Below are 14,613 nucleotides of genomic sequence, written 5' to 3'. Positions count from 1 at the left end.
AACTCTGAAATATAATGTAAAATGATTTTATATATATGGTATGTATTAAGATTTCTTAGTAACAAAAACAAAACAAAATATTAATTATCAAATATTATTTAGCTTTCTAAGTCAGCTTTTGAGTGTTATACCAACATTTTCCTTTTTCATCCTACATATTAATAGATTATAATAACTTCATCTTTGTTAATAGTGAAATCTATTTCTGTCAAGAGAAGCAAAAGATCAAAGAGTCAAATGAGGAAAAAATTAATTTAGCAGTTTACAAGAAATGTGAAACCCAACTTGAAACCCAACCCAAATAATTGCCAAGTCTAAAACCCAAAGCTAAAGTTGCATGTGTTTTAAGGCATAAGCATTTTTCATGCTCAGAATATTACTTGAAGTATATTTTGAACTGGAAATTGTCAGTCTTCATGATTATTAACATTAGTTTAGGTAGAAACAGCCCAATATCAAGTATTTGCTACACATTTTTTGTTTTCAATCAGTGTTTTGTTCACTCTTCTTATTCGTTCAACACAGCCAGAAATGTATATTTAGCAGGTTAGAAAAATGGCATTTTATTGGCCAGAAGAGAGAAAGTTGTTATTTAAATGTTTTTAACAGAAATTAGAACATTAGAAGAATCTAGACGAGAACAGACCATTCAGCCCAACAAATTATTTCTTCCAAAAAAATCAAGTCTAGTTTTGAAAGTCCCTAAAGTCTTACGGTCTACCACACTACTTGGTAGCTTATTTCAAGTGTTTATCATTCTTTGTGTAAAGAAAAACTTCCTAATGTTTGTGCAAAATTTACCCTTAACAAGTTTCCAACTGTGTCCCTGTGTTTTTGATGATTTTTCATTATAAAATAACAGTCTCGATCCAGTGTACTAATTCCCTTTATAATTTTAAACATTTCATGTCACCTCTTAATCTTCTTTTGATTGAACTGAAATATGCAAGGTTGAGTTGTTCCGTCCATTGTCTTGACCTGATAACAGGTAAGCAAATGACAAAAAAATGCAAAGCTTTATTTAGTGGGGAAAAAAGCCTGTGCCACAATTTTCATGGGAATACATAGAAGGAAGACTACGAAGACCTAGTTGAGGAGCTCCTCTCTTCCTAACTAACACTTGGGTGCAATGTCTTTAAAAATCCATTTCCTACACCCTCATTTATGTTTTTCCCCCAACAACATTGGAGCTGTCTCTGATGAACATGGGGCGAAATTCCACCAGGAATTCACGCAAATAGTGGAAAGTGGAGTCTATGTGAGCAGACATCTGTCGGTCATTCCATCACGAAATACCTTCAGAGGATTATAAGAGGAAGAAAATATCAAATGACTACTTTTTGTAAGAATAATTAATATGTGAAACAACTATGTGTGTAAATTATGTTATCTAGTCTAAATAATTAATTTTAAAAATGTTATTTTTTTCTCAAAAGTAGTGTGATTTTTTTCATTTTAAATTGTCAACCCTGAAAAACTGGATGTTATAGAACAACACCTTCAGATCTATAAAGAACACTGAAAGGTTTTGGTGTTTTTTTTTTGCAGACCAGTGAATTAGCTAGAAATTCGTAACCCTGAAATTCTGGTTGGTGATGCCAGCTTAAATATAGTCACACCAATGACATCATATGGTATGACTTTTGATGTCACGCCTCCTGACAACAAGTCATTATGTCATGGCAATAAATGCTCAAAATGGTAATGTCTGCTGAAAAACAAAATGGCATCCCAGTAATTTCAAAACACAATAAAAGAATAAGATAATAAGAGCTGCCAACCAATGTTCCCTTTACTATTTTTTGCTGTTGAGTGGATGTGTTTATAACGTATGCTCCTTTTAAGATTGATTTATTCAGTCTGGTTATGTTGGGGGGTGAAGGGGCGGAGGAGACTCTGTGGAGTTTCAAGCTCCACAATTCAATAACGATAATACCAGTAATGTTGGTCCCATGTGGAGCTTCAAGGACCACCATTCTGTAACAACCGATTGACTGATTATGATACATGTGAACTGCAGTACAATATGGCTGCACAGCAACTTGACAATGAGAACCTTGCTGCCACCACACCCTGCTGCCCTTCTCTATGTGATAACATCAGAATTTAATTAACACATTGACTGCCATCTACAATTTAGGAGAATTTTCTGTTAGAATTTTCTGTTACCTGTGCAAATTCTCAGTTAACTTGAATTTTAGAGAAAATACATTTTTATTGAGTTTTGCTCAATAACAAAATGCATCTCATTAGTATATTACAGTTAACAACCTGATTTTACATTGACATCAGGAACAAATTTACTTAGTGTTACTGTGGCATTCAATGTGTTAAAAAAGTTCCATAAAGCTTTTGGATGTCTCTTCTATGAAACAACCTACAATGTCCTTATTGTTCCACAGACTCTGATGCTGATGAAAACAATACGCTTCTAGTCTTTATGAATGCCTTTACATAAAAGTTAAATCAGCATTAAAAGCATGCTAAGTGGTATTTTTCTTTAATTTCTGAGTGTTTTGTCTTTCACCACCTGTTTTGAGGTGTATGCTTTGTTTGTGGGCTTGCAGTGGGGTACACAATATAAGAACTATTTTTAATGGAGCGTGGCTGTTTTTCAAAATACATACCTTTCCTGATTGTCCATTGTCTAAGTTTATTGACCTGATCCCAAACATCTTTAAGAACTACAGCAACACCAGGAAAGTCCCAGAAATAATCCTAAACTAAAATTTAAATGCCACCACTGAAACTCATCTACCACATTTCTGTCCAAACTGAGAGCTAACATGCATTAAATGAATGACTAAATAATTAATACAAGCTCTTCATTATACAGCCAATTCTTCCTCCTTCATTTAGCAGAAATGGATCTGCCAAAATAGTACTCCTAAATTAACCTGATGTATGAAAAACCTAAATTGAGCTGCACAGGGGTTGGTGTCAATCTGAACAGCGTGACACTGACTGGTACTGTGCATGTGCATGGCAAAGTGCTGTCCTGTAGAGAGAAAAGTCACAGTATCTGAGAGATCTACATGAAAAACCTTAATTAATGAAACAATTAAGAAACTGAAACGAAAGCTGACAAGTTCAGTTCCACTATGATTTGGTATAATTACTTTCATTGGTCTATAGCTATACTATTTTCACATAATCTCAAAGTGAATGCTGCTAGAAGACAGTTTTAAAAGAGTAATTTACAGTATCTAACTGTGCCTCCCTCATTGAAAAATCTATGGGTCAGTAAATTACAATTTAGGAAAGTTCTGTGTAGTCAGAAGCAAAAAATATGAAAGTAAACAGGATACAAAAGAACACATAAAGAACACATAAAATAAAAAAATAAAACAGCAGGGAGGTTGAAAACACTAGATTAAATCATTTAAACCAGCAAAGCATATTGCTCAAAGGAGTAACAAAGGTGCTACATTCAAAATAAAAAAATTAAAATAATGTATTTTAACAGTGCATTATAGCAGTGCTTTTCAAACTCTCTCCATGGTGACCTCCCAAGATTTACCAAATTGCTGTTTGACACCCTACATAATTGGGCTACGTATTTAAATACATAGCTAGAATTTAGAAAAGGCACAGGCAAAAAAAAACATGTTGACATTTGAAAACTAATTTTTAATTAAAGATTTTCTGCTGTTAGTGACTCACATATGACTAGTGACTTTTACAAATTTCTTTCAAGATAGATTAAATATGAGACAAGTTCTTTGTCTTTTTGTATTCTTTGTCAAATATTTCTAAACTCTTGTTAAACAAAACTTGCCCAATTTTCCTCACCTCCCACCAACCTCTATTCCAGAAAAAATATCGATCAGTCTTGATCCCTCCTTTTTAAAGATCCCAGAGTACAGTAGGAAAAGGATCTCTCACTCAATATCTCAGAAAAGGAGTGGAAGGTAGCAATGCACAGAATTCACTCGAGCTCCATATGCGCAAAGAATGCAATTAATCAACTTAAAATTATATATCAAGCACATCTGTCTCGTTTAAAATTGTCCAAAATGTTTCCAGGGCAAAATCCAACCTGTGAACATTGCAATCAAGTTCCAGCCTCACTGGGCCACATGTTCTAGGCCTGCTCCAAATTAACATCATTCTGGACAAAACTGGAAGAATCCTAACCCACCACTTTTAAGTCAGTGGGTAACTGATGTTATATATTATCTGAAAATGAAAAAATCAAATTCTCACTTAGAGGATCTGTATAAATCCTTTTCAAAACCTGGCAGGATCTGATTAATAACATTTTTGAATAAGCATTTAAATTGAGGAAGATGATTCTCTTCCTTCTTTTTACTCTATTTATATTTTAATTAATTAATTTATGTACTTACTTATTTTTCCTACTATTAAAGTGTTACTCTCTTGGGCTAGCTCTCTTTCTCATGAGTGGGGGTTGATTTGTTTCGAATCTAGTTTTGTAAAACTTGACATGCTTATGTGGAATGTTATTTGATTTTAATAAATTCAATAAAAGTTAAAAAATATATATATTGTGATGGGTGACCACGGCCACAACCTGGCTGGGATGACAACAGTGTGGAAGGACCAGGGGAGAGGGCATTGGTGAGGCAATACCTCCCCTGGGACATAAGAGGGCAGCCCTCCTGGACGGCTGTGGCACCATGGATTCCTGCACGGCATATCGGGAGCTGGAGTTTGAAGCCCTGTTGGGTTCCATGGGGGCCACCAGGGGGAGATGCAGAGCCCAATAGAGGACTTCCAGCGCACCTGGGAGTGATTCCAGGTAATACTGAGAAGTCACCTGGAACACTCCCAGGACCTGAATAAGAGGAGCCGCCTCATTCCATTGAATGGCCAGAGTTGGGAGGAAGAAGACAAAGCCTGAGGAGGAGTGGAGGCGGATGGACCGGCAGCAAGGAAGGGACTGAACTGTGTATTGTGGTGTTGGTGATTTGTGCACAATTTAAAACTGTAAATAAACCAGGTGTTGAATTTGAATCTGTGTCCTGCCTGTGTGTGTCCTGGTTAGGGCGGCTGTACATGCCTTGGTGACTTCACAATAAACATTTTAATGTTTCTGTATAGTACCATATTTCTGATTTCTCTTTCGATGTTATAACAGTTTTACAGTCACAATTTTTAAAGAGTGTTTTCAATGTCAGTCATGATCATTTTAGCTACCTTAGCTAACACACAGTTACCAGTGCAGTTGTCTCTTATGTGGCTTCTGGCTTGACACACAAAGCCTAAAACAAAGGAATAATGAAAAATAAATATTTAGGTGACCTTTATTATATTTTCCAGTAACTGTTAAAGGAATTTATTTTAACCCCATACACTATTCATAGACTGCCTGCAGCACTCAACTGGTGTCCCATGCTGCAAAGTATCAAAGCAGGTTGGGTCCTAAAAACCTGGTCGGCTGTCATTCAGCTATGAGTTTAAGCAAATGCATCTGAAGATTGTCAAGACTGTTTTTATTCAAAATGTGCCCTATCCACTTTGTTTTATGTCAATTTGGGTGTGTACACAATCTTGATTTTGTAAAGAGCCATGCTTTCAAGTGTCACATTCATTTGAAGACTACAGTCTTCACATGTGGCTTTTAAGAAATATGCATGGGCATAAGCATGTCAAGTTATGCAGACACACAGTGATTAAAAATGTAAAAATATTAATAAGAAGAAAATTATAAAAAATGTACATGTGGTACACACATACATTGAATATCTAGAATATTTAAGCTATTGTTTCATGTATTGAAATATATACTAACTTTTATCACTACTGATCTTAATTTTTGCCTAATTTGGCAGCTTTGCTGCAACTCTACTTGTTCAGCATTGGAAGTCAAAATTTAAATAAATTAGGGCATTATTTTCAGGATACCTAAACACAGTTTGGAAAGTTCTGCATGCTACTTTGGATATACTGTGCAATCACTGGGTACCACAGCTGAAAAATGTGACTACATTTTTATCGTTTACACCCTTGAGGAAAGTAAAAAATGTCAGGAACATAAGAAAATCTACTACTAAAGAGTAGTGTGTTATGCTATTGTTTCACTCTGAAGACACAAGACAATTCTATTATAAACAGATCTCAATGTGGATATACAGTAATTATTACTTAAGGCCTGACCGATAATATCAGGCACTGATTTTTGGTCTCAGTATATACATTGATATCAGTTGCACCTGCACAGATAATTTGAAGCTGAAACTCTTCCAAGCAAAGACTCTCTCCTCTTGACTGATATGTTCAATAGTACTAATGAATTAAGCATTATCTACGTACACGCTAACCAATTCCATGTGCTTCAAATCACTAATCTTTGCCTGCATTCATTATCCATGGGACTCGCAAAAAGAGAAATTTTCACAGAAGATGTATACAAGTTATTATTTTAATTACTGTTATGCCTAAAGTTTACAATTTTCCTGTTAAAATGCTGTACTGGATGTTTTTCTATGTTTCCCCATTGACTTAACCCCTGTCAAAATGGACACTGCACAGCCTATTCCAAGCTTGAACAAGGTTTTCATTCTGTAACCAAGACTGTCTTTGTTTCAAAGATCAGGCAGTTATCCAGTGGAAAAAAACAGCAAACATTTTGCTTTCAAGTGGTGATACATTTGTCTCTTATGCTGCAGCGATTGCTTTATTGAGCTCATACATACACTTTGAGAGTTTGCAGATAGTTATTCGTCACTATTCCAGCATTTGTTTTCTTATCAAAGTGACGTGCTGGTCATTATTGAGTCTGATTTTTAAAATGCCCCTTCTGTCACATTTCAAAAGAGCAGAGGTTTGGCTTTCTGAGGTATATAGACATGCCTCTGCAAATTGCAACAATTCCTTGATAAGACAATTTATTTGTCAATAAATGTACACCAACCTGCTGTGTTTGTTGTCAACTTAATAGTTTGGAAACTCACAGTTTTTTCTCACAAAATGTATCTGAAATCCTTTGGTCTGGAAAGAGCCTGCATAAGATTCTGTGGCTCTGGAAAAAATCACACTTATTATGCAAATAAGACACTTTCCCTTGTAGGTTGTAGAGATAAGCCAAGCAAAATGACACTTTTTTTTTTTTTTGCTTGGCTTTTCTTTACATTCATAATGGCTAACACGGTACAACACCCTAGTACTACCTTGTAGGTTGTAAATTTATTTGGACTTGTCAAATTAACAGTCATTTATTTGCATTTATCAAAGAAATTTTCTTATGTTACAATTTTTTTCAAAGCAGATATGTTTACTTTTACAAAAAAACTGTAATGAAATATATATCTTTTTGTGACACCATTTTTTTTTTTAATTGTATAAGCTGTAAGAAAAGATATAAAATCTGGTATGTGACTTCACTGGCTGAAAAGAAAAGAAAGCTTAGACTATGGAAGGGTAAGTTGATGTTTTTCAGTACATCAAGTCATTTGGCTCAGTTCATCAGTAAAAGCTAGATCACCCAAACAACTTTTTATTCAGGACAAGTATTATTTTTAAATGTCAATAAAATGTTCCAATATTATGACATATGCCCTTATGTTGCTTATGTTATTAAAATGCATTCAAATGCTAATTTATTACGATGGTTGCTCATATTGTTTTCTTAGATTTTTCTCCTGTTCTTTTGCATTTGTCTTCAGAATCTGCTAATGCAAGAGGTTACTATTGGTTTCATTAAAAGTAGGAGCATGAGCGATATGCAAATCTTAAAGTTCCAGTAGACTTTCAAGTCTAATAAACAGGTACTCTTTCTTTCAGCAATCGTACAATATGTGCAAATCAAACTGGTAAAGCCTTTAAAAGCTAATAAAAAAGTAAAATAAATAAATAAAGCTGGATAAGCCTATGCCAGGCACACAACTAATTGTACAACAGTAATAATCTTGATTCAATAGTACACATTATACGTGGATACATATAGATAAATATTTTAGCTTTTTATTACCCTAAGTTCTTGTCTATAAGCCGCGGCTTATCTAAGGAAAAAAGTTGTGAAAATGAAAAAAATAGAATATCGGCTTATACACAAAATCAATTTATTAAAAAAAGTTATACATTTTTAAAAATTAATTTTTATTAATCAAAGCCATCAAATTCTTCATCAGATTCAGTATTAAAGAGATCAAACATCTCGTTAAAAGATTCTGGAATTTCAGATTCGATTTGATCTTCGGATTCTTCTTCAGATTCTTCTTCACTATCAGTGGCACGAGATATCACAGTTGTTAGCACTTTGGTTGGATATTCGCAGATATTCGCGGCTTTAAATCCATTTTTAATGCAATCCGCAGTTATTTCACTCCAACATTCGTCGATCCATTGACATACTTCAGCATAAGAGGCCCTTTTGATTGATCCAGACTTAGTGAATGAATGGTAACCATTGACCATCCAGTCCTCCCATTTCTCACGCATTTTGATTTTAAAAGATTTATTAACGCTTAGATCCAGTGGCTGTAATTTAGATGTCAGTCCTCCAGGAATAACAGCCAATTGTGAATACTTTTTCACCTTTTCTTTGACTTCTTCTGTGATGTGAGAGCAGAAAGAACGCGCTCCAACCACGCCATGCGGGGAGTGAGAGAGACGCCAATATCTCACACTCTCTCCCCCCTTAAAGAAATTAAATGGGTGCGAGTGAGACCACTGACCACTGACCTCCCTCCCTTCTATTAGTTATAGGTTATAGTACGTTCGGCTTATCCATGAGTCCGGCTTATCTATGATAAGATTTTATTTTAAAAATTCGTATGATTTTTGGTCTCCGGCTTATACACGAGTCCGGCTTATAGACAAGAACTTAAGGTAATTTCATTAAGGGCATCCCTCAGAATATATACATGTGCACTAATTCATTTATTCATTAATCCACTTACTTCATATAATCATCACATAAGGGGGCATAATATAACACATTTGTGTTCAGTGAAGTTTATTCTTCCTGTTTAAGTCAACATTTGAAATATTATAATCATTATAAGCATCAATTTTCCGATTAGACACTTGTGCTTACAGAACCAGTAGTGGACACTTAAGACAGAGAGTGACAAACATCAGATGCCTCTGTGCTATGGGATCATTTAAAACAACAAAAAGCACTGTCATTTAACCCATTTAAATGTTAAAGTAAAACATGTTCATGTGAAAATGTTGTACAGTTAATCTTTTTCTTTTTATTTAAATTTTATAAGAAAACCCAAGATGTTATTGGTCTGAAAAAAATCCATATCGGTCAGGCCCTAGTTAGTATAAATACAGTATATGGACAGGTAATAATGGTTCAAAAGTAAAACAACACAATATTCTGCCATTTTCTCTTCTACCCCCACTTCTCTAAAATCCCTGCAATTTGTCTATAAAAAAAAAAACTTTTTTTCCCCAAAACGTAACCGTAACCAATTCAGCTTTAAACATAGACATTCAAAGATTATTTTTCAGGCTTTACTGGTGCCTATCAATCAGCCAGAGTAACCGCGTCCATTAACTAGACCTCATACTAATTTTTCGTATACAGTCTTATCTACATTGCAAAAACATCTGTGGATCTAGCCTGAGTTGGTACAACATAAAATCTCACATTTTCCTGGATCATTGGTTGGCACATGACTATGACAATCTGACAAGCACCGTTGCTTACCCTATATGCAACTCAGCTACTTCAGGTTCTAACCACACAAGTCAATTTGGTTGCAGCTATAGTGAAGATTACAAGGTCATCAATTATATGAGTTTTGCTTTTAAAGCCAAAATGTTTGTGACATCCTTTTGTAGATTCTTGTGGTACAACTGACAAAAGAGTACACTGAAGGATAATTTTGGTAGGCAAAACTTTCTCAATGCAATGATAAATAATATTAAACTGCAAAACAGGAGTAGTATTTTTTAACATATTCAAGCTGCTTAATTTTAGAACACAATTTCCTGTGGCAGATCAATGTATACCATGATTGTGAAAAATTAACTTCAACTTGGAACACATCCTTTAGCACATCCTAGAATTCCCTACCTGTTTATCAGCCTTCTATTGTACTCAAATGTTTCATCCATCCTGACTTCCCTTCACTGGCAAACAATTGTTCAATGCATAATAACAATGGTTACTGGGACATCTTTATCCATGAACTCCCACAGCCCTTTTATATCCTAGGTTCCTATCAGGTCTCTTCAAACAGCTTCCATCGCTTATTTGAGGATGCTACTGCTAAGGGACTAAATATATACAATCCTATGATTCTCAGTCCTCATGAAACATCCATCCATCCATTTTCCAACCCGCTGAATCCGAACACAGGGTCATGGGGGTCTGCTGGAGCCAATCCCAGCCAACACAGGGCACAAGGCAGGGAACCAATCCCGGGCAGGGTGCCAACCCACCACAGGACACACACAAACACACCCACACACCAAGCACACACTAGGGCCAATTTAGAATCACCAATCCACCTAACCTGCATGTCTTTGGACCGTGGGAGGAAACTGGAGTGCCCGGAGGAAACCCACGCAGACACGGGGAGAACATGCAAACTCCACGCAGGGTGGACCCGGGAAGCGAACCCAGGTCTCCTAACTGCGAGGCAGCAGCGCTACCACTGCGCCACCGTGCCGCCCCCTCATGAAACAGTGATGGGAAAATGTACTCTTCATGACTAAAATTTCCTAACACGTATCCAGTTTTTACATACAGTAAAATATAGACCCTCATTACACTGACTATGCTATAACCTATTATAGAATGTAAACTACATATATAAATTGTTGCACTGACTGTGCTATAACATATTATGGAATGTTAACTACACATACAGATGCCTTCTCAACCCATTTAATCAAATTTAGGGTCTCAGGGGTCTGAAACCTATCCTGACAGAAAAGGGACACAGTCCATCTCAGAGCCCACTCATGGACACAGTTGCACTCATACTCACATAAGGCCAATTTAAATGTGCCAGTAAACCCATACTGCATCATCTTTGGGAATGTGGAAACAAAACTGGAAGACTTGGAGGAAAACCCATGCAGACATAATGAGAACTCCACACAGATAACAATCGATGCATTATTCAAACCTAAGACAGTGAACCTTTGAGGCAGCAGCACTAGCTACTGTAGTACTAAGTTGTCTGAACATGAAATAATTATTTGCAAATAAGTGAGCTGGTTGCTTCATTTAATTACTTAATTTGAACTTATGCAATAACTTATACAATAATCACTATTGCATGATTATTTAGTGCATTATTGTCCAAGATCTCGACTTGGTGCATTTGTGCTTAATAAGTCAGCTTGGATACATTCAACTGTTGCATGAAAAACATAAAATAGACATCCAATCTAGCTTTCTTTGTGTGCAAGCAATTTACAGTGGTCATGTGAGAAAACCATCAGAAACAAGAAACATCAAAATTACCTTGAAAGCCACGTGCTGGTGTGAAGCACTTTGTCTGCTCAAAGGCCTTTGCCACAGCTGGACCTTTCAGAAGACCTGTGATTGATTCTACCTGTCAGGATGAAACAAAACCAAATGCTTAACAAACAGACCAAACATCATGGTAAAGTATTTGCTTTAAAAAAGAAAAGATGTGTGTGTCCTTTTGAGAAAGGTTTTCTGCATCCATTTACTTTTGTTCCAAGTATGTGCTTACTTTATATAACTCCACTCCTGCTGTCTGTTAAATAAAATAAATCTGCTGCAATAACACTCCTTGCACGGGTATGTTGCAACCAGGACCTCTTACCAGGACAAACAATATAAGAAATATTTTTAGTGAATTTCATTCGTATAAATGTTTTCGATTGATGTCCTTTGCAGTCATAAAATAATTAATATGGCAGATTTTTACTCTGATCACATTAAAATTTTCCTTATCTTAAGACTTGAAGCAAAGCAAAAGAAGCAAATGCGCTATCGCTTGCCAATGCCACAATTACAGATTAAATAGCCTTTAGTTCTAAGACTAAATTTGATGTTAGGCAATAAAGATGCAACAGTTATAAAGAAAACAGGTCAGATTACTCAATGTTAACATATTTAATATTCTGAGAATCTTTGCAGTTCAGCTCTGTCTTTGAATGGAAAACTGAGCCATGCTATCTGCAGAAATGTATACAGCTATAGCAGGAGGATGAATACAGACAAAGGAGGCAGTGGTCAACTTTAGCAGGTCCAAGGCTCATTTGCCTTTTGGCAGCATTAACGGAAAGGTTGTGATGATCTACAAGTCCCTGCAGCCATCATCTACACAACAGGCTGGACTGGACTACCAATACTGAGGATCTATGCATGAAGGGTTAAAGTTGCACCTATTTTGTGAGGAAGGTCATATTTGGCAGTAGGTAGGTCTCTGTTGCAGATGCACTTTCAGTCTGTTGTAGTAGATACAAAGTGTAGTGTAGTACATTTGCTAAGGCACTGATTTTAAAAACACTGCTCTGAGCAGTTAACTGATATATTTGTAAGTAGTAGTTGTAACATTTTATTTTATGTTGGCTGGAATATGGTTATCAGGCAAATGTAAAATTATAATGTTAACCTTCTTAGCAGGAAATTGCTGGAGTGACAAGACTGCTGTAGTTGAGACTGGTAAGAAAGGCTGGCTACATTCTGAAAGCCAGTATGGACTTGCTAGGGGGAGTAGATGACAGATGTACACTTAATAAATTACTGGGTATCATGCATAATGACATTCATTCTCTACATACCATTCCGGCTAAACAAAAGAACACCTAACTTTATAACGAATCCCTCTACTGCTGGAATATTATTGATTTGTAGTCTGTGAAAAACTATTATTCCTTGTATTTAATTGCTATTGTTATTGTCTGCATTTTATAGTTGCCTACACTTGACTGAGTACAATGTTTTGTGTCATGTGATGTACAGTATCTGCTTTGTCTTTTTATCAGCAAAACCCATTATGTGAAATTACACCTTTGTCAAACATATCTGTTTCTTTTAGGAAGCCCTAATTTCTCTGGCCGTGACATCAAAGAGCATTGTACCTAAATGTTCAAATTTCAGCCAACTTTACAGAAAATCTTTTTTGTAGCAATATTTCCTTCTTGTCATAAACTGGCATGCATAGGTGCTCACCTGGCTAACAAGATGCTCCAGAAAGCCAAGCAATTTCTTCTGTTTGTCATGAGAGATTCTCACATTAAGAGGAAGCTCATCTCCTGTGTGTAGAGAAAAACAAACATGATTATCATTGATCTTTCCATCAATTTCAGTAATGTTTAGCAATGTATAATATAGCATAGCATTCTCAAAAGAGGCTAATCCAATTTAGGGTCACAATGAGCTAAAGCCTATCCCAGTAGCATTGGCAACAAGGAAGAAAACAGCCCTGATACACACACCAACACTCACACAGGGCCAAAGTGAAATTGTCAATCATCTTAACGTTCATGTCTTTGTGGATGTGGGAGAGAAAAAGGATTTCCAAGAGAAATGTTGAAAAGATGTAAATTCCATGACAATGATATGGTGAGGGATTCAAACCCAGAAAGCCAGATGTGTGAGGTAGAAGCACTACTATTTTTATTCAGATATTAACAAAGGGAAAAGGCCACCACCAGGCCTTGAATAATGTGTTTACATGCATCATATTCATAAACACCAATGAAAACACTGTTACATGTTGTGGCCTATAGGGGGCATATCGAGCCCTAAAAACCCCAGACACAACTACTACCGACATAATCCTAGGTTCAAAACCAGTTCTTTTATTTACGATAAGTGTATCTTTCACAAGTTTCTTCACCAGAGTACCGTACAAGGTTCAAATCCCTGAAAGTACAACACAGCAAACTCTTCAGTCCTCCATTCATTTGCTCTGTTCTCCTACAACTCCAACCAGGCAAGCATTGTCCATCTTCTCTCCAGATTCCAACTCCCTTGGCCAAGTGGAGGGCTCTCTTTTAACCCCAAACCTCAGAGTCTTTCCGGTACTTAATCTATTGCCTCCAAGGAGCACTTCTGGGTCAGGAAGGACCGCAACGATTCTTGTGCCATCAATATCCAACAGCCCTCAATGGCGGCTCCCATTGGACCACAACTCCTATGCTGCCCTGTAGGCATCCACACTGGAGCTCACCAGATGGAATGCTACCACCCATTGTATAGGGGGGACATTCTGCCCATAGCAGGCAGGCAGTCACCCACAGTTCTGTCCTTCTAGGTGCCAAATCCCAACCAGTGTGTCCCTCTGTGGTTGCTGGGACATTATCTCAAGTGTAGCTGCTGCCTACACATCTCAGCACTGACCTTCCTTTCCCAAGGCCTCCAGGCCAAACAAGAAAGCAGGATCTATCCCAGCAAGGACAGCAATTGGTACCTTACAATGTATAATCAATAATGCACATTCACATACTATGTAAAGTTGTGATATTTCAGGTATCCCCATTTATAGTACAAGCCCTTTTTTTATCATAACTACGTATCATTACATTTTACCATGTAAGCACAGCCAGCTCTCCTTACCTGAATCCATCTCGTCACTATGGACGTAGGAGCTGCAATGACTGCTGCAAATACTCGTGTAAGAGGCTATTGAGTTCCTGTTGCTGTTGCAGTCACTGCAAAGAATAAAACAAACAGGAACACGATGAAAAATTCAAAAAGTTTAT

General features: G+C 36.5%; 1 protein-coding gene across 1 annotated transcript in view; it reads right to left on the bottom strand.

Moving 5' to 3' along the window:
- Nucleotides 1–14,613, bottom strand: part of prex2 (phosphatidylinositol-3,4,5-trisphosphate-dependent Rac exchange factor 2) — a 547,559-nt gene that overhangs the window by 142,100 nt on the left and 390,846 nt on the right. The window contains 3 exon segments of the mRNA XM_028803602.2: nt 11,396–11,486; nt 13,079–13,161; nt 14,468–14,562. Of these exon segments, the coding sequence (XP_028659435.2) occupies nt 11,396–11,486; nt 13,079–13,161; nt 14,468–14,562 (269 nt within the window).

This window comes from Erpetoichthys calabaricus, chromosome 6 (assembly GCF_900747795.2).
Source record: "Erpetoichthys calabaricus chromosome 6, fErpCal1.3, whole genome shotgun sequence".
NCBI lineage: Eukaryota > Metazoa > Chordata > Cladistia > Polypteriformes > Polypteridae > Erpetoichthys > Erpetoichthys calabaricus.
This window is presented reverse-complemented; position numbering and strand designations above follow the sequence as displayed.